Source organism: Capricornis sumatraensis, chromosome 8 (assembly GCF_032405125.1).
Source record: "Capricornis sumatraensis isolate serow.1 chromosome 8, serow.2, whole genome shotgun sequence".
In the NCBI taxonomy this organism is placed as follows: domain Eukaryota; kingdom Metazoa; phylum Chordata; class Mammalia; order Artiodactyla; family Bovidae; genus Capricornis; species Capricornis sumatraensis.
The window spans coordinates 100,791,366-100,815,989 of NC_091076.1; the positions used below are offsets into that span (position 1 = coordinate 100,791,366).

The window sequence follows — 24,624 nt, forward strand, 5'->3', positions numbered from 1 at the left end:
AGCTGCTAGGGGCAGCGGAAAACCTCCACGGATCACAACCTGCGGATTACAGGCAATTCGGAGACTAGCCGCCCCGCCTACCCATCCCTCCCGAACGCCCAGCCTTAGGCCAGCTCTGACCAGACAGCCTCCAGGCAGCTACCCTGAGGCGGCACGGGATGGGGATTCTGGGCGTGAGGGCTCGGGCTCCTGGGAGGCGGTAGTCAACAAACTGTCCCGGCCTAGCCGGAGCCGGAGCCGCGCACCTCCCAGCAAACTGGAAGCGCACGTGCGCTGCTATCCAGAAGGCGCGCCTGCGGGGCAGAGAAATCTGGGTCCCCAGGGCCGCTTTTGGACAGGGCCCCATGGATCTCAGGGGAGGCAGAGCCAGAGACCCCTGGACTAGTAAAGGCCCCATGTCCTGCTGTCCCAGCTTAGCCACTGCAGCCCCCAGCCCAAGGGAGAAGGGTGAGGGGCACCAGGGAAGCAAATCTTGGCCCCTGGACCCACGGGGCACCAGGAATAACAAGTCCAGCCAAGCCTAAGCAAACAGGGATTCTCTGTCGGAGGCAAAAGTTGCCAGAGCAAACCCTATTTCCCTAAAGCGGCCTCCTGGAAACTAAGGAAACTGCCTTCTAGAACCACAGGAGGCCTCTGCCCTCTGTCATCAGTTGGGAGGGTGAACAGCTGGCTACAGAGATTTCCAGCCCAGAATTGCCAAGCAGCCTGGGATGGGGCCAGTGGTAGAGGTGTGCTGAAAAGGCAGTTGCAAGTATAGGAGAAATCCTGGGAAAAACAGGAATGCCCCAAGAGTGGGGCACCCTTTTTAGAAAAAGGTGGATTTTGCAAACTATAGGTCTAGGAACTCGAAAAGATCCCAAATTTTCAAAAGGATCCCAAACACTTGTGCATAAATCCGAAGGGATGGGGACTTTGGGCAACAGCTTGGCCTGGCAGCCAGGGATCCCTGTTCAGGGATCTGGTGTCTGTGCTGCAGCGTTTACACTTTCTTGGTTTCCGGGCAGGGAGGATGCAGCCATGTGGGTGGCCTGGTATACGTCAGGGTCCCTGGAATCGGCAGGGAGGAGGAGGTGGGGGTGTCTATGGGGTGAGAGGCACATGGCTAGCTCTCGTTCTGCCACTGCCTTGTCCTCTGTGATCATCTCATGAGCCTGCACGAAGGCCAGCTCCTACCAGGCTCTGAAGGGATCTTCTAAGTTCTTCTGTGGGTGCTAGCAGGGCAACTCAGGATGCCCAGCAGACCCACCTCCCAACACCAGGCCTAAGGGCTAAGTGGGCTTCAGGGACCCAGGGTGATCCCCCGTGGCACACCCAACCTATTTCCAGGTCTGAGACACCTTAGAGCTACCACAGGCTAGAGCAGGTCAGGGGGTGCTGGAAGGGTCCAGAGGCCTGGGCCAGGGGGCTGCCTGAGAAGGGGAGGCTGAGGATCTTCAGCGCCTTCAGACAGGACTGTGAGGTCAGGTGGGGGCACCATGGCAGCATCCTGTGTTTTAAGCAATGCGGGAGGAGTTGGGCTTGATGGTCCCACAGGTAGACACCTTTAGCAATACTACCACGAACAAAGCGACCCCTCCTTGGCGGGTGGGGTGAAGGGAGCCCATGTCATCACCCTACCTGCCCTGGAAAAAGATGAAGGAGCTCAGAGGATAAGCGGCCTTTAAAGGTCACCCATAGGGCGGGAGGTGGGGTGTGACCACACAGGCCTGGGCTGAGGGGTGTTCCTGAGCCTGGACCACTCCCTGCCCCTAGGAAACGGCAGCTGATCAGCAGCCATCGCTTTGCCCCAGGTAGCCAGCTGTCCCTTCTGCTAAGTGAAGGCACACCCAGAGATCTGGTGCTGGCCAGTCGCTAACTTCATGGGCCCCAGGCCTGGCTAGTGGGGCTCTCCAGTCAGGGGGCCGCCTCCCCTCTCCTGGGATTCTTCACCTGGGAGCCTGGCAGCTCCCAGGCCTATCCTGAGCCATCTCACCCAGAGGGTAGCACTCCCAGACCGAGTGTCCCCTTCTGGTCCCACAAACCAAGGGAGGGGGCTCCAGGTGGGACCTAAAGACCCAGGCCAGAGGGTGGGTCCCCACAAGTCACAGGAACTGTGGGCTTCCCCAGAGTGGGTACTCAAAAAGCCCTGCAGCTGCCTGCCCTCAGCTCCAGGGGCCTTCTGCCATGGGCCAGTGATGGCGCTTCCCCAGGAGAAGGAAGCCAAGGGTCCTTGGAGAAAAGAGAGCACTAGGCAGAGCCTGCAAGCTTGGGTGATCACTGCCACCTGTAAACGTCACTCTGGCACCAGGTCACCTCTTCTTACCAAATCCCTGGCTCTATGACAAAGCTCCCTGAGCCCCTCTAAGGGAGCAGTGGACACCCCCCAACTGCTGTAGTCTTGCAAAGCACACCCTCCTGCCTTCTGTGCCCCAGCTATGGTACACACCTCACTCTCACCTGCCCAGGTCTGTATTTGCTGTTAAAGACCACCAACACTTAAAGACAAGGAGTTCCAAAGGCACCCCCACCAGCTCCCAGGTGAAGATTTAGTGCCAGCCACGCAGGAGCTGCCACCTCCACAAGCAGGACAAGTATGCGTTGGGACCTCAGAGGACAGCCTGCTGCACGTGGTGCCCAACCGACACACACGACTCCACACACAGGGCCTACACGATGCATTTTTCCCAGCGGCCACGGGGGGCGTGTACACTCCTGGTAGATTCTGGAGTCCTTCTCCCTGGGGCTGCACAGTCAGTGGCTGCCCCTCCCTCCCCATCTCAGCAGGTCCATCCGTCTGTCCCAGAATGGAGTTGGCCTCATGGTGTGGATGCCCAGTTCTGCTCCAAGGCTGCTCCATCCACTGAGCCTGGATGCTGGGCGCAAAGCAGCCGGAGCCCCACTCAGGGCCCGGGAACCCTGTCCACAGTCTCCTGGGCGGCTACTCCAGAACCACAGTGCCACCCACTGCCTCCAGGGCTGCCTTGATCTTCTCGGCCTCGGCCTTGGCCACGTTGGCTTTGATTTCCTGAGGCAGGGATTCCACCAGCTTCTTTGCCTGCCAGAGAGTAAAGTCAGAACCCAACCTGGGCCTGGGTCAGCCTGAGAGCTGTCAGTGGTGGTGGGAGAGGGCTGTGCAGTACATGGAACCTCACCTGGACGAGGTTGATGCCCTGGACATAGTTCTTGATCTCCTTGATCAGCTTCACCTTGTCCACGGGCTTTGCCTCTGTCAGGCGGACAGTGAAATGTGTCCGTTCTTTTTGTTTGGGAACGTCGTCTTCTGCTGCCTGGGGGAGGGAGGGAGGAAGTGGGTGGCAAGGTGAGAAAGGACGGGGTGAAGCAAGCAGATTCATTCCCAGGCCACCCTGTCCTCTAACCCAAAGGCAAGACCCAGCCTGACAAAGCCTACGATTTTGCCAGGAGGTCACAGTGAGACAAGCGGGCTTAGGCTGCCAAACTGGGTGGTCTCCTCACCTAATCCATTCCATCTCCCCAGATGCTGCTCTAAAACTACCTTCTGCCCCCACCACCCAGCACTCTAGTTTCCTTGTCCTTTAAAAATTGTAACTTTTGAGACAAGGAAAAATGACACCATAAGCACTCTGCAGATAACACTACAGAAAAGCAGTGCAAGCCCAAGGTTACATACTGATGACAAATGTACGACCAGCTTCAGCTCCACCAGGTGACCAATAATGGGACAACTGGGCATGACAGAGCTCCAGCGGTGAAGACTACAGCACCCCCAGACCAGGGACTACATGGGCCAACAGCCTGGGGCAGTTCTACTTTGGGTGTGCTGCCTAATTATGAACAGCACCCCCTTTATTCTTAAAAGGGCTCCAGTTTAAACAAGTTACACAGTAATTCTCTCCTTGCCCCAGATGTTTAGCCTGTATAGTCACCTTCCAGTTCATGGTGTGGGAAGGAGTGTGGACAAGGCTGGTGGCACTATCAGACACGTGAGATGTGGGACGCTCCACAGGACCCCTGACCTGGTTTCCTCAGTAGGTGATGGCTGGGGGAAGGGGGTTGAGGGCAGCCACCCAGATTTAAGAGGCTTGAGAAACCCAACAACCAAATGCAACACAGAGACCTCATTTGGATTTGAGTAAAGTGACTGTTTTAAAGAAAGTCTGGGACGTTCCTGGTGCTACAGTGGATAAAAATCTGCCTGCCAATGCAAGGAACATGGGTTTGATGCCTGGTCAGGGAAGATTCCACATGCTTTGGAATAACTATGCCCATGTGCCACAACTACTGAGCCCGTGGTCTAGAGCCTATGCTCCACCAACAAGAGGAGTGACCGCAGTGAGAGGCCAGAGCACCACAGCTGGAGAGTGGCCCTCGCTCTCCACAACTAGGGAAAGCCTGCAAGCAGCAACGAAGACCCTGTGCAACCGAAAGCAAAACTAAATACTTTTTTTAAAAAAAGGGTCTGGAAATGGAACTTCCCTGGTGGTCCAGTGGTTAAAGAATATGCCTTCCAACGCAGAGGACAAGAGTTTGATTCCTGGTCAGGGAACTAAGATCCCGCATGGCTTGGGGCAACGAAGCCCTCCTGACTCTACAACAGTGCCGCAACTAAGACTAATAAATAAAAAAACTATTTTAAAAAGTCTGGAACTATTACCAAAACTTGAAGAGGCTAGGGTAGGAAGCCCTGCTAATTGCATTTGTTGTGCAAACAGCTCCTGGTAACACGAGGAAACACGTGCTTTCAGAGATGGATGGTGGAACACACAAGGCAGAAGAGATCAGAAATCTGTCTCAAGCTTCAAAGAACAGGTGAAGCAAATGTGGTAAAACCTTTATGATTTCTGACGCTGGGAAATGCATATCAATAATTGCGTTATTTCTCCTTGTGGATAAGTCCGAGATATCCATGGCCGGGCTATCCCTCTGCCTCACTCTCATCCTAAGCTCCTCAAGTCTTTCCTCAGTTTCCTTCCCTGCAGCCTTTCTTAAAACTGTAACCCTCTCCCTCCCTTAAGAGCTTCTTCCTTACTCTTTTCGCTTTCTGTTTGATACAAATTCTTTTTTTTGTTGTTTCCTCGCCTTTGGCTGTTCCCCTCCACCACAAGCATGGTCTTCATATGGGCAGGAACCTGCACAGTCTTGGCAGGGAAGAGATGCCAGTGAGGGTGCCGGGGTGCCCACAGCCAGAAACCACACAGACCCACAGGCTGTGCCTGGTTGACGCAGGACCAAGATGAGGGATGAGGAGAGAAACCTGGCCATGTGAGCTCAGGTAAGATATCAGCTGGACACCAGAGAAACACCGCTTTATGCCCCGGCCTGAGCTCACCTCTGGGGCTGCTGGGGCAGGGGCAGTCCCAGGCACCATGCCACCCATCGGCATCAACCCGACATCTTGGATCTTCAGTGTTTTCTGCAGAGACAAAGAAGGATAATTTCAGGAGCTGGTTGTTCCACCCAGACATGCTCAGGAACACGCCTGGCAAGGTCCTTGCATTTATGGAGCACACTTTGGATAATTTACCAAACTCCCAAATACCCCAGCAAGGGGCCCCAGAACTCCTTGCCCAGCCTGAGCACTGATACCTTCAGGAGCTCGTTGAGGTCGGAGATCTCCAGCAGCGTGAGGCTGGCAATGTCCTGGACCAGCTGCTGGATCTTGGGGGGGTATTCCTTGGGGGCGTTATCCAGGGGGGCACCAGTGAGGGCCTCCCCCCTTCGATGACTGCTGCATCTCATAAGCCGCACAGCACAGACGTGAGGTACCTGTTGCCTGAACCCCATTAAAACAGAGTCGTCAGCCTAGCACAGGCAGGTGACATGGGCCAGGCAGGTAGGTGCCATGAGCTCAGAAGACCTAGCTCCTTGGTCCCAACCCAGGTTCTCAGACTCCAGGGACCGCATGGATAACAAAAGGGATTTCCCAGCCATTTTATACATTCTTCAAAGGGCCTTGGAAACCCACATAACTGTTTGCAGACACGCTACCCACGACGTTTCCGGCTTGGATGAACTCTACCAGTCCATGGACGTAAAGCAATTATCTGAATGCATTTTGCCACGCAAACTTTCAGAACCTGCGGTCCCTGGCGGTAGAACGCCACATCAACTCATGGGAGTCCTACCACGCCACTGTGCTGCCGGGGAAACTGAGGCCCGGAGAAAAGCACGGACCGGTCCAAGGTCATCCGGGGCCACCCCAGAACTATCGGCGGCCCATGAGGTCAGGGGATCGTTAAGTGGGGGCCCCGTGCCTACCAAGCACGTAGGGACTCGCGGAGTCGGGGGAAAGCCCCCCGCCCGCGGGAGCCGCCCCAACGTGCACCCTCAGTGCCGGGCCAAGGGCCCCATCCTATCAGCCTGCCCGGCCCTTAGCGGCCCGCAGTACCTGACGAGGCGAAGCGCAGCGGCTCGAAGCCCGAGACAGGGCCCCCATAGGAGGCTTGTGGCCGACGGCAGCATCGCTGCACAGGAGAGAAGGTCACACGCGGATCCTAGTAGGCGGGACGCTCTAGCCGCCGGGGCCACGGGACAGACGAGCTGGGGGAGAACACTCTAGCCACCAGGACGACCAAGCATAGAGTTGGGTAGTACGCTCTAGCCTCCAGGACAGCCGCGCATACTAACTGGAGGAGGACGCTCTAGCCTCAACTCGACTTGCCTCCTCGCTCCGCGAGATTATGCAAAAGACAACGGGCGGCGCAGGCGCAGAGCTTCGTTGAGGGGACGGTGGCCCGACGGCAGCTGACCTGGGCCCTACCTGCCGAGGGGCGAATGAAGCCAAGAGAAGACTGAGACCCAGCGCCAGGGTTCGTTCGAGTCGGGGAAGCGGACTGGGCCCTCGATACGCTAGGGACGACGGGCAGGGACCTGACCCTGTTGAACAGCCCAGTGACACCTGCAGCAGAGTCCGGGCATATGACGTTAGTGCTGCCGCAGGACACGCCCGGGTATCCCTTAGTGCCATTCCTCCTAAAGTCTGTTCCGGGGGCCCGGCCGCTCGTGGCCTGTGGTCACCTGGCGGGAGGGAGCTCCCCGGCCCTCTGGGTCGCCTTCTCCTCGGTCTCCTGTATCTAAACGGATATCTTGCAGGCCAGCTCGGGAGCATATTTGGTCCTTCCGTCCTGGCCGCCACAGTAGCGAAGCTGCCGCCCTCCGCCTGAACCAGACCCGCAGCTAGCTAGAAACTCTGCTTGCAGCGTCTGCTAAGGGTTGTGATTGAGCCCGGAAGGGGTCGAGGATGGGGTCCTTGGGAGAATTTGTAAGCCTGGACTCTTGCCTCCAGCTGCCCAGATCCTTTGCACTCTTGTCTCTTAGTTCAGCTCCCAAATATCTGGCACATGGGGTGTCCCCAGCCCTTCGGGTCCTAGGGGCTTTGCTCCTTAAATGCAGCAGGGGACATTCCCCTCTCCTTCTGTCCTAGACACCATAGGTGATTTTCTAAGAGCCCAGAGATAAGTCCTAACTTTAGGTACAAGGCGGCTGGGCTTCCCTTTGCCCAGCATCTCTGTGATCCTGAGCCTGCTTTTGACCTGAGCTCTGAGCCCATTAAACTACTGCATTGCTTCATAGAAGAGTTAAGGGGAGTCACCCAAGAGGTTTGTACACTTAGTTTATGAAATGTACTGAACCCTGGATGTGAGAGGCCATGAGTCTATGTTGTCATAAACATTTTCTTCTAGGCTCCAATTCTGACAGTGCAGACTCAGACTAGAGCCCAGGCCCCACACGTCTCTCCCAGGAGTCAGGGCAGCTGGGTGGAGAGGGCACAGGTCCTTGGTGCTCAATCTCAGGGAGGAAGACAACCGATCTCAAGGCTGAGTAGCGTGCACCAGTTGAGACTACTGTGGAGCTAGGCCTGGGGCAAGGGGCAGCTGGCCTGTGAGGAGGCACCCACACACCCACCCAGAACTGAAACAGCTGCCCAGCACTTTCCCTCTGAGCAGACACCCTGATACTTGTTGAAAGACATTTTTATTATCGCTGTTCCATTCCATCTACTCAGGGCACTGGATAAGATGGCAGCTCAGAAGCAGAGAAGCTGGAGACAGGCCCCACCCTTCCTGTGAGGGCCAAGAGCATCCCTGCTGACAGCCTGGGGGGCCATGCTGGAGAACTCTGGGGAGCACTCACGCTAGTCACAGACCATGGCCTCAACGTCTCCCAGGTGGGGATGGGAGGGCATGAGCTGTGTGGGGCAGAGACCCCACTCTGGCCAGCCCTCACAGAACCTGACATACTGGGCTGGGGGCTTCCTCTCAGGGAAGGTCCTTCCCTTCCACCCTCCTCCCCGAGGCCCAGCCCTGGGGAAAGGAGTCAGACACGAACTTAAGGAGCCAGAGACAAGGATGGGGCCTAGAGGGACCAGGAGCTGGCAGGCAAGGACAAAGATGGAGGAGGGCCAGAGTGAAGGGCCACCCCGCCCACGCAGAGGGGAGAGCGCGAGGCAGGAGGACCACGCTAGTTAGAGATGGAGGCGGCAGTTTTGGAGAACCGTAGTGTTACTCTAGATGGGGAGCTCCCAGCCGGGGTCAGTCAAACGAGATGAGCTGGGCTTCGCTGCCCTGTGCCGGCGGGCCCTGTGCTGGGGGCTGCTGGGCCACTGGGGGCTGCTGCTGAGGAGGGCCGCTGGAGGGCGCCATCTGTGGGAGGACACACAGGCCAGTGGTCTGTCTTCCCTCTCCAGGCCCCAGCCTCCCCATCCTCTACCAGCTCCTCTCCAACACTCCACAAACCAGCCTGGCCCGGTATTTAGGCCCCTCAAGCCCATGCTCCCCTTCCCTTCCTCCAGTCATCAGGAACTCCCTGTCCTCTTCCTGTCCCCAGCAGAGCCCACTCCCCAGGCATTCCGGATTCATGTCTCTGGAGCTGAGTAGATGGGACCTTGGGCTTTTAAGTAAACATGATTTTGACACCCAACAGCTATTGCTACATGTCTGTCCTGGTCCTGCCTGAAGAACAGCAATCCTGGCCCACGCCAGCCGCACTTCCCAGGACAGCCCCACTGCAGATGAGGGGTCCACAGGGAAGCCTGTCCCGTCATGACCCACGGTGGTCCCAGGAGAGGCTCACCTGCTGGTACACCGGCTGCTGCCCTGAGATATAGGGTTGCTGTGGGGGCGGCAGAGGCGCGTCTTGGCCAGGGAGGGTCGGCATCAGATTCTGTGGACAATGAAACAGCCCCATGCTAAGAAAGCAGCTCTGTAACCGGGTAAATGCCAACCAGTAGAGAGGCAGTGGAGGGGACATGGGGCAGTGGGCAGAGCGTGGAGCCTGCCCAGCACGCTCCCACCCCCAAAGGCCCTGCTCCTCCCATCTGAGGCCCCCGACAGCCTCTCACCTGCATGCTGTAAGGCTGGTAGCCCATGGACACTGACTGGCTCCCCATGTAGCCCATCGTACCAGACTGCGGGGGCTGGGAGATGGCTGGGAGGCTCTGTGGGGCCTGGGAGGCCACATTCTGTGGAGGAGAGAGGGCGATGGGAGACAGTTGGGCCTAGGGGCCTTGAAGGGAAGGGGCAGCCTCCCCACCTACCTGATAGCCCTGCGTGGGAGTAGGCTGGTATGATGAGTAGGCTGGGCTGGTAGTGGGCCCTGTGGGGCCCTGCGGGGCTGCCTGTGCACCAGCCGCCCCTGCTGGGTACATGTAAGCGCTCACCATGCTGGGGTCTGCAGGCAAAGAGGAGAGAGCGCAGAACTCTGATGGGGTAAGGGACAGGGGTTTGAGTTTCCCTTTTCCTTGTGACTTACAGAAATAAGTTTGTGTTTCACATTCTCACAAAATAATAGTAAGTGAAATCAACAAAGACAGGAAAGGACCCACAGAACGTCACACTCTCAGAAGACCAGTCACAGCCCAAATGAGAGGTGGTCTGCAAGACGATAGGCCAGTGGTCTTTGGGAAGTCAGTGTCACAGAAGCCCACAGAACATTCTAAGAGGGAGGACAGCTAAACAGGGGGCGGGTTTCCTGTTGGCACAGGTGAGGCCCTGGGGCTGTGTGAGCACGAGCCAGCCGTGGATGCAGTCACACCAGGGCCTCCAGGCTCCTCGTCTGGTGCCTGTGCCCAGGCCCTGCAGAGCATCCTGGTCTACAAACGCAGAGGTCTCTAGTAGTAAAGGGTGTCACACCTGCCACTCCCCCTAAATTGGGTCAGAAGAGAGTGAGTGTGGGTTGAGTGTGGGGAGAGAGTGTGACTCTGAGAAATGCTGTGTACTGCTCTGCTGACTGTTCTGTAAGTTTGCGATCACACCGAAACAACGAAAGAAAGAAAGGGTGGTACTGGTCTGGGGTTTGTCTTGGCTGTTGGCCCCCCAACCCTCCTGCCCCAGCCCACTCCGTTACCTGCTGCGGCTGCTGGCATGCTGGGGTAGGGGCCGCTGGCAGCCGGGGCCGGCTGACTCATGTACATGGTGTGCATGGGCGAGCCCTCCACCGAGCCGGCTGGGCTGAAGGTGCCCGCGAAGCTCGCCGGGCCGGAGGGCTGGTACAGCACACCCCCCGCCGCAGGCACTGCCTGGAGCTGGAGACAGAGAGACCGCTTTCAGGGCACTTGTCCGTCACCAGGGTGCCCAGAGGGACCGGGGCATGTGGTGGGTGCGTGCCTGGGCGTAGGGCAGGGAGAAAGCTGGCATCTGGGCCCGCATCTGGATGGTCTGCTTCTGCTGCTCCAGGCGCATCTGCCGCTCCTTCTCTTGCTCCTGCAGGCGCTGGATGGCCAGCTGCCGCTGCACCTCCAGGTATTCCTGTGGGCCACGAGGCAGGCGTCAGGGCCGGGCAGGCTGCCACCACCCCCGCACCCCACAGCCAGGCGGGCCGCCACCACCACACCTGCTTCTTCTGCCGCATGATCTCCAGCTTCTGGGCCAGCTGGATCTGGCGCTGGCGCTCGGCCTCCTCGGCTGCGCGGCGAAGCTTCTCCCGGTGCTCCTCCCGCAGGGCGCTGAGCGCCCCCCGGGCATCACGAATCTGCGCCAGCTTGTCCTGCAGTCCCTCATAGTATACTGTGGGGAAGGGGTGAGCTGGGGGGCCCTGGCATTGGCTGGAACACGAGCTGCCCAGCAGTGGGCACTGCTGCCCAGCCCGGCCTGGGAAATGGCAGGGTGCAGCTGGCATAGGGGCTCCAGGGCAGATGGACGCACATGCATAGGTATGGGCACACATACATACACATACACACTCCCTCCAGCTCACTGTGCTCAGTGGGACACCTGCCACTGGGACTCCCTCATGCAGAGCCCAAGGTCCCTCGCGGCAGCCCTGCCCACACCATCCCAGGCGCGATAATGCCTGGCCCAGTAGGTACCCACTGCCCCTAGCAGGTGTGGCAGGCCCCTGATGGGAGCCCCCGAGGCCTGGAGGGCCATCTGGGAGGGTGTGCGTGGCACATACGTCTGCGCTCATCCAGCTGGTTGAGCAGCTCTAGCAGCTGGGGGTGCATGGTGTTGATGGACTGGAAGAGGGACAGCACGGCCGAGTCGTTGGTGATGCTGCGGCCCCGCACGTGGTTGCTCTTCATGCGGTTGACGAAGGTGGTGACGGCGTTCTGCAGGGCCTTCAAGAACTGTGCGTGGCTCTCCTCAGACTCCCCATTCTGGTACTGCTGCCAGGGCACAGGGAGTCTGCCTGAGCACCTCCCACACCCCCAGCCCGAGTGGGGACAGGGTCCCTCTGTCCGGCTGAGCCAGGTGCTGAGCTCTGAGCTTGCTGCACGACTGACTGGGTGCTCCTGGGGGGTCTGCGAGAGGTGCCCTCAGCACCCAGTTCCTAAGGGAGGAAACGGAGGCCCAGGGAGGCTCGGCTTTTGCCCACAGGCACAGCGTGGCCGAGACGAAGCTGTCCTGGCCCTGGCCTCTTACTCCACTGGGCACCAAAGAGCAGAGCCCCAGAATATTCCAGCCTGTTTGGGGTAGACAGCAAGGAGCTGAGCAGAGCCTACAGCCAACCCAGAGACATTCAATGGAGAGCTGTAAGTGACAACAGCCCACCTCTGGGAGGTCACCGTGAGTCTGGTGCTCTGCACTCTGGGAGGCCAAGTCTGCCCCAGCCCGAGGAGGGAGTCATGGCTTACCTCACTAAAGGCAGCTCCGGCTGCAGTTACAGCCTGAGGGTCTGTCTCTGCGAGGGAAGTCTGGAAAAGACCAGACAGTGAGACTCCATCTCTGCCTATCCTGGTGTCCCTCTCCCAAGGGACCACAGTCCGAAGACTGAGAGTGGCCCCTTACCTCCATGTTGGCAGGGATTGCGTGTCCCTCCCCAGGCTGGGCCGTGGGCTCTGTCAGAGGCACTGGCGCAGACGGTGTGGGGCTCTTCCGAGCCTCCTCCTGCTTCTTCTCCCAGTAGTTCCGGTTCAGGTACCGCGCAAGCTGCACAGGCAAGAGGGGGTCACTCCCAAGGGCCAGGAGGCAGCAAGGTGAAAGCACCACACTTGGGGTATCCTCACCTCAGGGTCGATGTCCTCAGCCAGAGGCGCCGACGAGTTCTGGGGAGACATGGTGGATATGAGAGGCCACAGGCCGGAGCAGAGGCCTGGATGATATAGCCATGAGTGGACCCTGCAGACTGGCCAAAGCCTGTCCAAGCGCCAAGGGGCTCCATAACCGTAGATGGGATGCAGGGTGCTACCCCACCAGCCCTCCCACAGAACATAGGGTCGGGTGGGCAACTGGCAGGGCTTCTCTCAGCTCCACCCACAGTGCCCTGTAGGGTTTGCAAATGACTTTCTAAACCTCTGCCCCACCTGCCACCTTCCTCCTTTTTACAGAAGGAACTCGGTCCACCTCCAGCAAACAGACCTGTGACGGCCTCACAGGAGGCTAGAAAAACAGAGCACCTTTGACCCAAGGTGGCCCCAGCTCCTCCCGCTCGGGGGGTATGGGAGACACCGGGGTCTCGACGGTGAGGCCTCCAGCCCTTGCAGTGTCCTCTGCTCCACCGGGGTCCTGACCAGGGAGCTGAGACCTGTGGGCACCAGGCTGCCTCTGCCCCTGCCCAGGAGACTCAAGCATCCCTGCTGAGGCACAATCACCTACCCCCCCATCCCACAGGAAGGGGGTCTAAGCCACTGGGGCTGAGCTGAAAGGCAGGCTCACCACAGGCGAAGAATACAGGCTGCTGGCGGGGGGCGCTGAGGAGGCCACGGGTGTGGGTTCTGCCTTGGGGTACGCGGTATAGGCCGACTTCTGCCTCTGCGGGATGACCAGGAGGAGGGCGTCTGAGGTGCATGCCGCACTTTCCTGAGCACCCCCAGACTCAGCAAGGCTGCCCCCAGCTCACCATCCGCTCCTTCTCCTCGGCCTCCGACTGAGACAGGGCCAGAGCCAGCTGCAGCTCCTCCTCTTCCTGCAGGGCTGTCTCGTCCCTTTTGGGGGGCAGCTGAGGATGACAGGACAGGGTTAGCGGGGCCAAGGGTCAAGGCGCCCCCAGAGGCCCGGGCAGTACCTGCGACTGCTGAGACAGCGGGCTGGTCAGGTACTCCGGGGGCAGTTCTGTCGTCGAGGCCGCTTTTCCCTCCGCTTTCCTGGAGGAGACAGGATGCCATGTGTCACTGGGCGCTGTATCCCACCCCCATGTGTTCTTGGAAACAGCCTGGGGCTCCCCTCTGACACCCTCAGGGATGGAAGACGGGGGTTCCACAGACCACACTCCAGAGAAAAGCTGGACCCACGAACCAGTTGTCACCTCTGGGCTGCAGGGCCCTGGGCAAGTCACTGGCCTAAAAGACAGCCCCTTTCCTGGAAATGGGGCTCAAACACCTGCCACGCTGTGGCTTTCCACAGAAAAGACTTCCCAGTGGAGTGGCCTACAGATACCACTTCCCCAGGAGATCAGATCCTATCACTGATGCTGGGAAGATGGACAACATGGGCTCCTGGGCCAGCCACACAGAGCCTGACTGTCACCACAAGGAGACCCCGGACCCAAACCTAGAGATGTGCCTCAAACAGCCTTGGCCCCTCAGTGATGTCCTTGTCACAAAAGAAAAAGACGCTGAAACTTACCAGGTTAGATAGCTGAGGAGATGGCTGGGTCCTAACAGGACCGAACCATCATAGGACATTACTAGGACTTGGGAACCCTGAGCAGGGACTAACCACACTGATACCAAATGCCCCAGCTCGACAGCTACCAGCAGGCTCGCAGGAAAAGTTCCCCTTGGGAGGCACACATGGGAGTGGAGGGGAGAGGGACAGGGTGCCTGCGGCTCACTCTTGACTGGTTCAGGATACAAGGTGTGTGTGGGCACACAAGCCTGGGGTATGTTTGTGTGTATGTGTATGTGTGAGAGAAAGATGGAATCAATGGGGCTGCAGAAAGGCAATTCATTGTCGTGGGGTGAGGGCCTGTGTGTGTGTGTGTGCACGCGTGTGGGGTGAGGGCCTGTGTGTGTGTGTGTGTGCACGCGAGAGGAGTGAGGGTGTGTGTGTGTGACAGAGTCAATGGGGCTGCAGAAAGGCAATTCATTGTCATGGGGTGAGGGTCTCCAGGCAACTCCTGTGTCTCTTCTCCCAACACTTAATAAACAAACCCGAGCAACTGGCCAGCAGGACTCAGACCTAGGAGCCCTGCCTGGCACTGCCCTAGCTCGTGTCCCGGGGACTCACTTGTTGAGCTGCTCGTAGCAGGGCTCACACACCCGCACCTCCTTCTCGATGCCGAACTTGGGGATGGTGGAGTACTTGGAAGAGCACTTGCCGCAGAAGATCTGGCCACACGCCCGGCAGTGGTGCTGTGACACAGGGTGGGTCAGGGAGGCCTGGTCAGCCACTCTTCACGACCACCACCTGCCCAGCACCACCTGCTGCAGGAAGTGCCAGGTTGGGGTGGGCAGAAGGTGAGCCTGGGAGGCCACAAAGGATCTGGGGGAACAGGGCACACTCACAAGCTCTCAATTATAGCCTCTACTTTGAGGAAAAGTAGTCAAATTAACAAAAAAAGTTCACAAAAGAACACATAAGCTGTCCTAATAAATAAGTTTTGCTGGACATTGAGTCTGGGGAGTCTGCTCAGATGTCCCAGGCCCCAGCCTTGGCCACGGCTTCAGTGAGCAGAAGGAGGGTCCAAGCTGGACAAGTCAAGTCAGCTGAGGAGACTCAGCCAGGGGGCTAGTGGCCGAGGCAACGCAGACCCAAACCCCTGGGCATGGGGTGCTTGCATTCCCCAGGAGTACAGCCTTGCCTGAACTTTGCCTGAGGGCACCGACCATTGGATACAGACCCCAGATGACCTCACTCCCCACGCCGCCAGGTCCCAGTCCAGAGAGAAAGGGCCTGCTGTGCGCACAGTGGCCTTGGGATGACAGTGGGAGGCTTGGGGTCTGTCCCAGCCAGGCGGGGAGCTGGGGCCCTCCCTGAGGCAGGCGCACTCACCTTGCGGGTCATAACCCCAAACTGCACCCGGCACCGGTGGCACTCCTCGGCATCCACCCAGTCAGGGGCCTGGGGACGGGCAGAGTCAGGTCACACGCCCCTTCCCTCCCTGGCCACCCGGCTTTCCACAAGGGGTGCAGGGACTGCAGCCAACCCACTGCAGACATGACTCGAGGAAGATCTCCCTCCAAAATGGTCTTCTTTTCTTTCTAAAGATCTGACTGCAAGACTTCCCACAGCTTTGGGGACATGGAAGTATTTAACTGGGAACCACAGCCCTAAGGCACCTTCAACCAGGTTCCTTTCTCAACCTGCAGACAAAGCTGCATATTCTACCTAAAGGGCATTCTCATGCTGAGGTCAATTAGCAGCTCACCTGCTCCCAACAAGCCCAGATCCCAGGGTCTCCCTTCTGCCTCCTTGCAAGCAGCCTAACTCCTGGACCCAGCACCCCGTGAACTCACTCTCTCCGCAGCAAACATGGCATCGCTCTCCTTGAACTCTGGGAAGACGTGTCCTGGAAAAAGGAGGCCCCTGTTACCACTGAATGCTGCCCTGCTGTGTGAGGCCCTCAGCCTCATCTGTCCTTTCCCATCAGCCCTGAGGCCTCCAGCAGTCACATCCCAGTTCTTGGCGTCTGCCTCCCCGAGCAGACAGAAGTGGCCCAGAGCGTGAGGCGGCAGGCACAGTGACCTCACACTGCACAAGGGCGTCTTGGGGCGCAGCTCAGCCAGCCTGCCCCACAGCTAGGGTGGCTCCACATGGCCACTCAGTCCTGGGGACCACACACAGAGCCAAGCCTTGCTCCCACCACATCAAGGCCTCGCGGGTCTTTCCTGGGCCTCCCGTCTGGCTCCTGGCCTGCGTTCCAGCCAACCACACTTCCCAGAGCTTTTAAACCAGAGCTTTTTCTTTTGAGCCATGGACCCGTTGAAATCCCGTAAGTCTTTGGTTTTTGGTTGGGTTTTTTTTTTTTTTTTTGGCCATGCTGCGTGACTTGTGGGATTTAGTTCCCCAAAGTAAGTAAGTAAGTAAAGTCACTGAGTCGTGTCCGACTCTTTGTGACCCCGTGGACTGCAGCCCACCAGGCTCCTCAGTCCATGGGATTCTCCAGGCACAAATACTGGAGTGGGTTGCCATTTCCTTCTCCAGGGGATCTTCCCGACCCAGGGATCGAACCCAGGTCTCCCGCATTGGTGGCAGATGCTTTAACCTCTGAGCCACCAGGGAAGCATAACCAGAGATCAAATCTGGGTCCCTGACAGCGAAAGTCCAGAATCTTAACCAGTGGACTGCCTGGAAATTCCCTCCGTAAACTCTGGATGTTCTCTCTCATTTCTGAAGTTCAGGAATTGAGGGTCTGAGACCAGCTTATTGACCTGGATGGTCCTTCATCACATAGTGTCTGCACAGTCCTGCCCACCCTGCTAGCAACAGGCAGTGCCCTTGCTCCCACTCCGTGGCTCATCTTGGGGTCAGAAGACCTGGCCCCGCCGTGCGGCACAGGTGGGAGAGGACCCAGCCTGCCGTCTCACCCACACCGGGTGGGAGCACCAGGAAATCTTCCAAACATGGCCTGAATCCACCGCTCTCCTTGCCAGAACCCCAACATCTCTCCACAGGCACAGCAACAGGGAGGCACACACACTGGGCCTGAAGAAGCCTGCCTCAGCTGCCACAGCCCCGCTTAAGACTCTCCAAGTCCACTGGACTCAGAGCACAGTGCCGTCCCCAGCACAGCCTCCCTTGGGCCAACCTGGTGCAGGGCAGCCCCTCAACTCCTGATGGTGCGTCCCAAGCCCGGGACTGGACCCTCTTGCCCCCACCCCCGTGACTCACCTTCCACCTTCATGATCTGGTACGTGTCCTGGACCACCTTGTACTTGGGCTCATTCCGGAAGGCGTGTGCCCAGGCCTGAATCAGGTACAGGATCTTGTTCCGGACGTTTACTTCCACCTGCCTCTGTAGGCAAGGGAAGAAGGAAGATGAGGAGATGGAGGTGCCAAAGAGAAATCCCAGAACAAGGAAGCAACTGGCAGACTGCAACTGGAGATGGGGCCATGTAGGGAGCCACTCTCCAGATCCAGGCCTCCTCCAGGAACCCCATCCCCAAAGACAAATCCATTCCCCCTGTCTGTCGACTAAGGGCCTGCACTGATCTCTAAACGCCTAGAGAACCTGGGGAATCCCTCAAGTGAAGGCTCGCCCACCCCTACTGTCTCATCACCACCTGTCTCTCCCCATCTCACCCCTGTGCTCTACAGGACCCTGACTACCTAGGGAGCCCCTCAGCCTGTGACCCACTCTGGGGCTGGCTAAGGCCAGCCACCAACAGGCAGAGCCAACCGAGCCTGGGCTGAAGGTGCAGACGCACAGTCAACCAGCTCCCTCCTTCCAGTCATAGGCAGCCCAGACAGGGGATGAATGGCTCCAGAAAGTTTCCCACATACAAGGCCACCACCTCCAGCAGATTAAAGCACAACCAATCCCACTTCTAAAGCTCTCTTGATGATGTACACACACAATGCTCCGGACAAGGGGTCGAGAAAGCTGCTTCGAGGAAACACCCACCACAGCTCACATGCCAGAGTTCCTGCTCTTTTTTGTAATCTGGGTCCAGTCAGTGGACCCCTCTCCAGGTAGCCCCAGCCCTCCAAGGACTCAGACCCTGTGCCGTGAGAACAGAACACGATCATGCCCACACAAAGAGGGCAGGTTCTAATTATTCTTCTGTCACCCAGGACAGAGGAGGGGCTGGCCAGGCCTCCAGTCAGGGCTTGGAAAAGTCCTACTGTCAGCTCAGCCTCAGATGGGCTCCAGGCTGCGAGGCCCACAGGTGCCCAACAGGCCCAGGTCACAGTGGCGGTGGAGTTGGTGCCGGAGCCGCGCTCCTAGGTTGCCACCTAGGGCGGCCTCAGCTCTACGGGATGCCCTTCACCTCCAAGAATGGCTGTACCACCCACTCTACATCATACAACCCCCTGGTGTCACTGCCCACATCACAATCCCTATAGGTGGGCAGCGAACCTGCCCTGCTCGGATGACCCCTTGAGGCCCTGGAGGACTTCCCTCCTCTGCCTTGGCGGGTGGGGCGGGGGGCGGGTTCTGGCATCCCTTCTCTGTTGCTGTTCCCCAGCTCTGCCTCCACACACACATCAAACTCACGTGCCTCCCTGCTCTATGCAAGTCTTCTGGGGACCCCAGGTCTCCACTCACATGCTCTGCCATGGCCACAGGCACACTGTTCCTCCTCACCTTCTCTGCTACTCAGTGAGCATCCCCTACCCCTCAGACTCAGCTCCTGCCCTCCAGGAAGTTTTCCTCACCTTGCAGGAGGAGTGGGGTCTTCTCCGCACTCCCAGATGCAGCCCTGCCTAGCTTCTGGGAAGGCCTGACCTCTCCAGGCAGGGATCACAAACACTTGCCCTCCAGCCCTCGGCACTGTTCCTGACACAGGTGCCAGCAAAGCCCCAAGAAGCCCTTGGGGTGGCGCACCCCCACATGGGCCTCTCTGCTCCCTGAAGAGCACCCACCTTCAGCAGCTCCTTCAGCTCCTCCATGGTCTGCTTGTTCGCCACCTCATCATGGACTGTCTGGCCGCAATTCTTGACCACAGACTCCATGACCTGCAGACCCCAGGGCGGGGAAGACTTAACCTGCAGGTCAGGGCAGGAACTCTCCCTCCTGGACAGGTCCACCTTCCCCACAAGACGGTGGGCCTCAACAGGGCCCTCAGACCACCCAGCTGGATAGGAAAGCCCACAGAGCAGTCTCCAAGGCTAGCAGCAGCCAGGGCTACACCTGCTCCTTTTAACTCCATGTTTTATCACCAAGGACAGACACTGGAGTCAACCTCAGGGCATACACGTGTCAGTCTCAGGTGGAAGAGTGAAAGCACTGCTCCCAGCTCAGCCCAGCCCTCTGTCCCTGGTGCCTCCACTGTTGGCAGTGCGCCCATCGCTGCCACCCCGACCAGGGCCGACTGGAGTACAGGGTCTGATTACCTCTAGGGCGTACAAGGCCACGTGGGGATTCTTATCATTAACTTTCTTCTTGATGGAACTCACTGCATATTTTGCCCTGACAGAAAAAAAGGCATTGGTAAAAGCAAACAGAGGAAAAAAAGAAAGAAGAAGAGAACAGCTTCTAAGACTGAGGAAAAGCCCATTGGCCATCTGGTTCTTGAGACCCCCTAGGCAAATGTCCAGGTAATCATGCACTCCCGAACTGTATAGAAAAAGTCCTTTAACTGTCCTGAGATCTCAAGAGCCAGAGCATACAGACCACACAGTACTCCATCGGGGCCTAACATGCTCAGCTTTCATCAGGGCAGGATCTTGGAAGATGAGTGGGCACCAAGCAACCCCAGTCCACCGTACGGCCACCCCCCTGCTCCCGAGGGTGCACTTACTGCGTGTCCCCCTGGCGGATCAGGTCACAGATCTGGAGGATGGACTCCCAGTCAGTCTCCAGAAGAAGCTGGCTGGTCGCTTTGTCTAAGGCAGAAACACACCATTACAGGGGCTCATCCTGCTGGGTGATCCCCTAGCTGGATCCCCAGCTCAGCAACAGGCAGGAGGAACTGCGCCCTTCCCATTTTAGACATCTGGACCAAACGGAAAACTACGTGACCATCCTCCTGACACCTGACAATAACCGTGGAAAGCACTGTCCTTCCTGAAAGACATTGCGGGCTTTTTACACACAAGTGCTGTTCCAAACACTTTACGCGAACTCACTCAACTCTCACACAAACCTTAAATATTAGGGGATATTTCCACCCTCTCTGCGGACAAAGAAACTAGGCGAGAAATGAAGACAGGTAAAGTCACTAGGCCTGAAATCACACAGCTTGCTGGGGTGGAACCAGAATTCAACACTAAGCTCTGTTGCCTCATCCCTCAGAGTCCCTGGTTTTCAGAAGCTTAGCCTGTTTCTTTAGCTCTCAGCTGTGGCACTGCTGGAGAGACATACAGCAGAGACCCCAGTCCTCTGCCTCAAGTGTTTTGTGGAGTGCAGACAGGATTGACCTGCCAAGGAGTATTCCCCAACGACCACCTCTAGTCTACGTCACTGTGGCCTCAGACACACAAATGAGCAGCTCGGCTGCTCTCCCAGTTCAGTCAAGACCACGGTCCCTGGAGTCATGCAGAAGATCAAAAAGGATTTGACAGTGACTCCTGGATTGATCGCTGAAGGGCTGAACCATCTCATGAGCTGAGTTCCTCAGCCCAGATAATTCAACGAGCAACGAAGAGGCCTCATCTGAGGTCCCTCCGAAATCGCATTTGAGGAAAAAGGAGGCCAGGTTCAGGCTGACCATTCCACTACCCAGAGCGCCTGTCCCAAACACAGAACAGTTTCCTGAAGGAGAGTGAGCTTGTCCATAAACATTGATTTTCCTTCCTAAATCCTGTGACTTCCAGGAGGTTCAGAAAGATCAGCTATCCACCCCAACAGAGGAAACGCCTTCTTAGCCCCGGCGCTTCTTTTCGGAGCCCAGTGGGGACATACGGCGCAGGTCTGGATCCCTGGGGAAACAGCGCTCCGAAGAGCTGGCAGGTCCCAGGGAAGACACTGCCGGCTCCACCCTTAGGGCCCACGTATGGGTGAGAATTCCCAAATCCCACGCAACTTAGGTTTTTGGCGGGGAGAGAGGGTCTACTGAGACTTTACTATTTCACTGAGTCATCCATTCGTAACTCAGGACGTGAGGCCCGCTTGGCCAGACGCTGGTAGTTACTTCCCCAAGCTCCTGGCCGGTCTCCTGCGCGGACCCTCACTCAATCGGTCGGCGCCAGGCCCTGCGCTCGGGACCGCCGGGCCTTATGTCGCCTGCGCGCCCGCCCAGGGCCCGAGTCGCGCGGCGGTCGCCCGGAAGCACTGGGGGCGGGGGTCTTTCCCACCAGGGAGCGGGGGCAGCGTTACCTAGGAGACGCTCGAAGGTGCCACTGCCGCGCCCCATGGCGACCCGGGACCCCAACCTGACGCCGCGGAGATTCCCCACTGCTGGCCGGCGCGCCCCCGACTTCCGCTTCCGCCTGCCTCTCAGACGCGCGCACGCGCACGTCGCCGGCCAGCCCGCGAGCCGTGGGGAGGCGGGTCTTTCCACTCGCCCCAGACGCTGGGCGCCAATTAAACGGCGCCTACTGAGACGGTCAATGTCGAGAGCCAATGAGCTGCCCGGCGGCGGAGTCTATCCAATGAGAGCGGAGCTGAGGGTGGGCCTCGCGTGGCTCACGGAGCTAAGGCTGTCGAGTGGAGCGTGAAGCGGGATGTGTCTCCTCCTGGGGGCCACGGGGGTGGGGAAGTCGCTGTTGGTGAAACGCCTGCAGACTATCCTTCCGCGCCGGGCAGGGGGTTGAAGGGGTCCGGAGGGGCGTGGGGATCCGAGGGGCGCTGGCGGCGAGCGGGGTGGGGTGCGTCGGGGGCCCTCGGGCTGGGGGCGGGGTCCGGCCGGCGCGCCCTCCTTGGCCCCACTCAAGAGTCCTTGACTGCCTCGCACAGTTGAGTTCCCGGGATGGGAAGGGCGACCTGGGCGATCCGCCCCCAACGCGACCCACGGTAGGCGTCCTGCAGGTTTAGAAGTGGGTCCCCTTGAGATTAGCAGAGCTTTGGGTTCCTTTAAATGGAAGCAGCGGTCTGACTGGTGGGTGTGTTCAAGACACCTTTCCGGAGGTGGTGGGTGTCACCGCGGGGAGCCTGGCTCCGCCGGGACAGAATTCGCAGGGCATCCGGAGCCGCCTGCCCCTCACCACTGGTCAGATTGAGTGTGCTGCTCCCCGCACAGGGCGAATCCCTTTGGTGGGTGTCACAGCCAGTCCTGTGGGTCCTGCACCCCAGGGAGCATCTTTAGACCTCCTCCCTTGTGGGTTCTGCCTTAAAGCCTAAACACTTAAGACCTATGTTAGTGGTTAGGTCGCTGTGTAAAGGGCTGGGCACATTGCTCTCCAGGAGTTGCCAGTGGGAAAGCGCTTGTGGTGGTCTCTACATCCCGGTTTTTTCCACAGGTGGGTACCAATTTAACGGACATTGTGGCTCAAAAAAAGATCACCATCCGAGAACTGGGGGGCTGCATGGGCCCCATCTGGTCCAGTTACTATGGAAACTGTCATTCTCTCCTGGTAGGTCCTAGTCTTTTGCTCTTCCTTTGGGGAAGAAAGTCCCCATTTCAGTGTTGTCTAGTCCCCAGTTTCACTTTGTGTGGGATGGAATTTGGGTTCCCAGGCAGCTATGCTAGTCAAGGAAACATGGCCCAGGCCAGAATTGCTTCCTTCTGGGACTCCAGCTGCTCCCTAATGCTGCTGGTCCCAGGCAAATGTGAAAGCTCACCGAAGGGTTGCTGAAGACAGTATTTCTTCTCTGCAGATAACTGTGTCATCCACTCACTGTGTTATTGTTCTGGGTGTGTTTGTATGTTTTATGTTTTAATTATGTATGGCCTGGTTCATCCCATCCTGCAAGATCTATGCCCCAAATTCTGGGACACTTCCTTGTAAAAGTAATGGCTACACAAGTAGAGCAACTTCCGTGTAGGTGGAAACAAATAACACTGGTGATTCTTGCATAGCTCGCTCCCCTCTGCTTTTCCTGAAGCCTTCCTTGCTCTTCCTGAGCCAGGCTTGTGATGTGAATAGAGATTTGGCAAGGATGGTATTTCATCCCAGGGGGGCCCTAATCTCCATTCACTTCTTTCCAGTTCATGGTGGATGCCTCTAACCCCACCCAGCTCTCGGCATCCTGTGTGCAGCTCCTGGGTCTCCTATCAGCAGAAGAACTTGCAAATGCATCAGTTCTGATTCTCTTCAATAAAATGTACGTGTCTGTGAGGTGAGCAGGAGTGCAGGTGTGCCCCAGGACGGAGCTCCTGTAGAGGGTAACCAAGAGGGTGGCTCACTGGGGGGTGGGAGGGGCACAGTGATGGCTAGGGTGGGCTTCTGGCAGCTCACTCTGATACGTGCTGCTTTCATTCCAGTGACCTGCCCTGTTACATGACCATAGAAGAGATGAAGTCATTAATCAGGCTCCCGGACCTCATTGCTTGTGCCAAGCAGAACATCACCACCTTAGAAATCAGTGCCTGGAAAGGCACTGGCTTGTCAGATGTGCTGCGCTGGCTCCAGGACACCCACAGAACCAATGGTTGACTGCAGGGTGGAGAAGCATGGCCGGCCTGCTCTGTGACAAGAAGGCAGAGGCGGTACTGCTTGGCCATCGGCTGTCTGTTGCTTTTTATAAAAGCAGGCTAAGCCCTGGAAGACGGGGTTCTGTGCTGAGTTGCAGTGATGGATAAACTGTCACCCAGGTTACAGAAACCCCTGATATCTGCCCTCTGGCTCCAGGATTGGGAGAGGACGACAGGCCTGCCAGGTGGCTTGTGTCCTGTACCATCCTGGGATGGTTTTAGGGGAATTGTTCCCCTCTCCCCAGGAGATCTGCTTTCCAACCTGTAAAGTTTCTGGTACCTTAATGGTGGGATACCCCACAGACAGCGTCAGGTACATGAGTCAGTGTGGTAGGAAAAACCAGGCTTTGGGTTAGAAACAGTAAACCTTTACTAGAGGTGCCTCAGTGGTCAGGGATCCCGCAGGTAGGCCAGGGTGGAGAGAGGCTCTCATGGAGTATGGGAGGTGCTGGTGAGCTCATGGCCAGACCCTCAGGCCACAGTTCCCCCATGGCCCGCTGTGTTCTCAGCTAAGAGAGCTTGCAGGAAACACCTACATCTATTGCTGGTGCATTTGTGTCCTAGGGCCCCTGTAATGAATCACCATAAACGGTGGCTTGTAGCAACATAAACTTAACAGTCATAGGACTGGAAGCCAGAAGTCTGAAACTGAGGTATCAGCAGGGGTGATCCTTTTGGAGACTCCAAGGGAGAATCCATTCCTTGCTGTGGTTGCTGCATGGTGTCCTTGGCTTGTGGCTTGCAGGACTTGAATCCCTGACTCTTGTCTTTTTTTTTTTTTTTGGTTGTGCTGGGTCTTTGTTGGTGCCTGAGGGCTTTCTCTAGTTGCAGAGAGCTGGGGCTACTCTGCCTTGCAGCACATGGGCTTCCTGTTGCAGGCTTCCCTGGTGGCTCAGACGGTAAAGAATCTGCCTGTAATACAGGAGACTCGAGCTCAATCCCTGAGTTGGGAAGATCCCCTGGAGAAGGGAATGGCAACCCACTCCAGTATTCTTCCCTAGAGAATTCCATGGACAGAGGAGCCTGGGGGCTACAGTCCATCGGGTGTAAAGAGTTGGACATGACTGAGTGACTAACACTTTGACTTTTCTCTTGTTGCGGAGCACGGGGTC

The 24,624-nt window shown here is 57.7% G+C and overlaps 3 protein-coding genes across 5 annotated transcripts; 1 reads left to right on the forward strand and 2 right to left on the reverse strand.

Moving 5' to 3' along the window:
- Positions 1 to 2,453: 2,453 nt before the first annotated feature.
- Positions 2,454 to 6,551, reverse strand: MRPL12 (mitochondrial ribosomal protein L12). The gene is made up of 5 exons (XM_068978377.1): positions 6,347 to 6,551; positions 5,545 to 5,731; positions 5,288 to 5,371; positions 3,132 to 3,266; positions 2,454 to 3,034 (listed from the first exon to the last, which is right to left on the reverse strand). The coding sequence occupies exons 1-5, from the start codon at positions 6,418 to 6,420 to the stop codon at positions 2,918 to 2,920; spliced, it is 597 nt and encodes a 198-aa protein (XP_068834478.1). The 5' UTR covers positions 6,421 to 6,551; the 3' UTR covers positions 2,454 to 2,917.
- Positions 6,552 to 7,952: 1,401 nt separating this feature from the next.
- Positions 7,953 to 21,347, reverse strand: HGS (hepatocyte growth factor-regulated tyrosine kinase substrate). 3 transcript variants are annotated; one of them, XM_068976578.1, is made up of 22 exons: positions 21,256 to 21,347; positions 19,739 to 19,823; positions 19,332 to 19,407; positions 18,861 to 18,953; positions 17,166 to 17,289; positions 15,791 to 15,843; positions 15,327 to 15,395; positions 14,562 to 14,686; positions 13,399 to 13,477; positions 13,234 to 13,332; positions 13,050 to 13,145; positions 12,401 to 12,439; positions 12,183 to 12,323; positions 12,029 to 12,088; positions 11,350 to 11,557; positions 10,789 to 10,961; positions 10,563 to 10,703; positions 10,303 to 10,480; positions 9,494 to 9,627; positions 9,299 to 9,418; positions 9,031 to 9,120; positions 7,953 to 8,600 (listed from the first exon to the last, which is right to left on the reverse strand). In XM_068976578.1, exons 1-22 carry the CDS (start codon positions 21,290 to 21,292, stop codon positions 8,490 to 8,492), a joined length of 2,331 nt encoding a protein of 776 aa, XP_068832679.1. In that variant the 5' UTR covers positions 21,293 to 21,347; the 3' UTR covers positions 7,953 to 8,489. The 3 variants fall into 3 exon arrangements, with proteins under 3 accessions (XP_068832679.1, XP_068832678.1, XP_068832681.1); XM_068976577.1 differs by having other exon boundaries at positions 11,350 to 11,560; XM_068976580.1 differs by lacking the exons at positions 19,332 to 19,407; positions 21,256 to 21,347 and having other exon boundaries at positions 11,350 to 11,560; positions 19,739 to 19,799.
- A 255-nt stretch (positions 21,348 to 21,602) lies between these two features.
- On the forward strand, positions 21,603 to 23,474 carry ARL16 (ARF like GTPase 16). The gene is made up of 5 exons (XM_068977506.1): positions 21,603 to 21,663; positions 21,833 to 21,891; positions 22,338 to 22,451; positions 23,027 to 23,142; positions 23,303 to 23,474. Exons 1-5 carry the CDS (start codon positions 21,603 to 21,605, stop codon positions 23,472 to 23,474), a joined length of 522 nt encoding a protein of 173 aa, XP_068833607.1.
- The last annotated feature ends 1,150 nt before the right edge of the window (positions 23,475 to 24,624 follow it).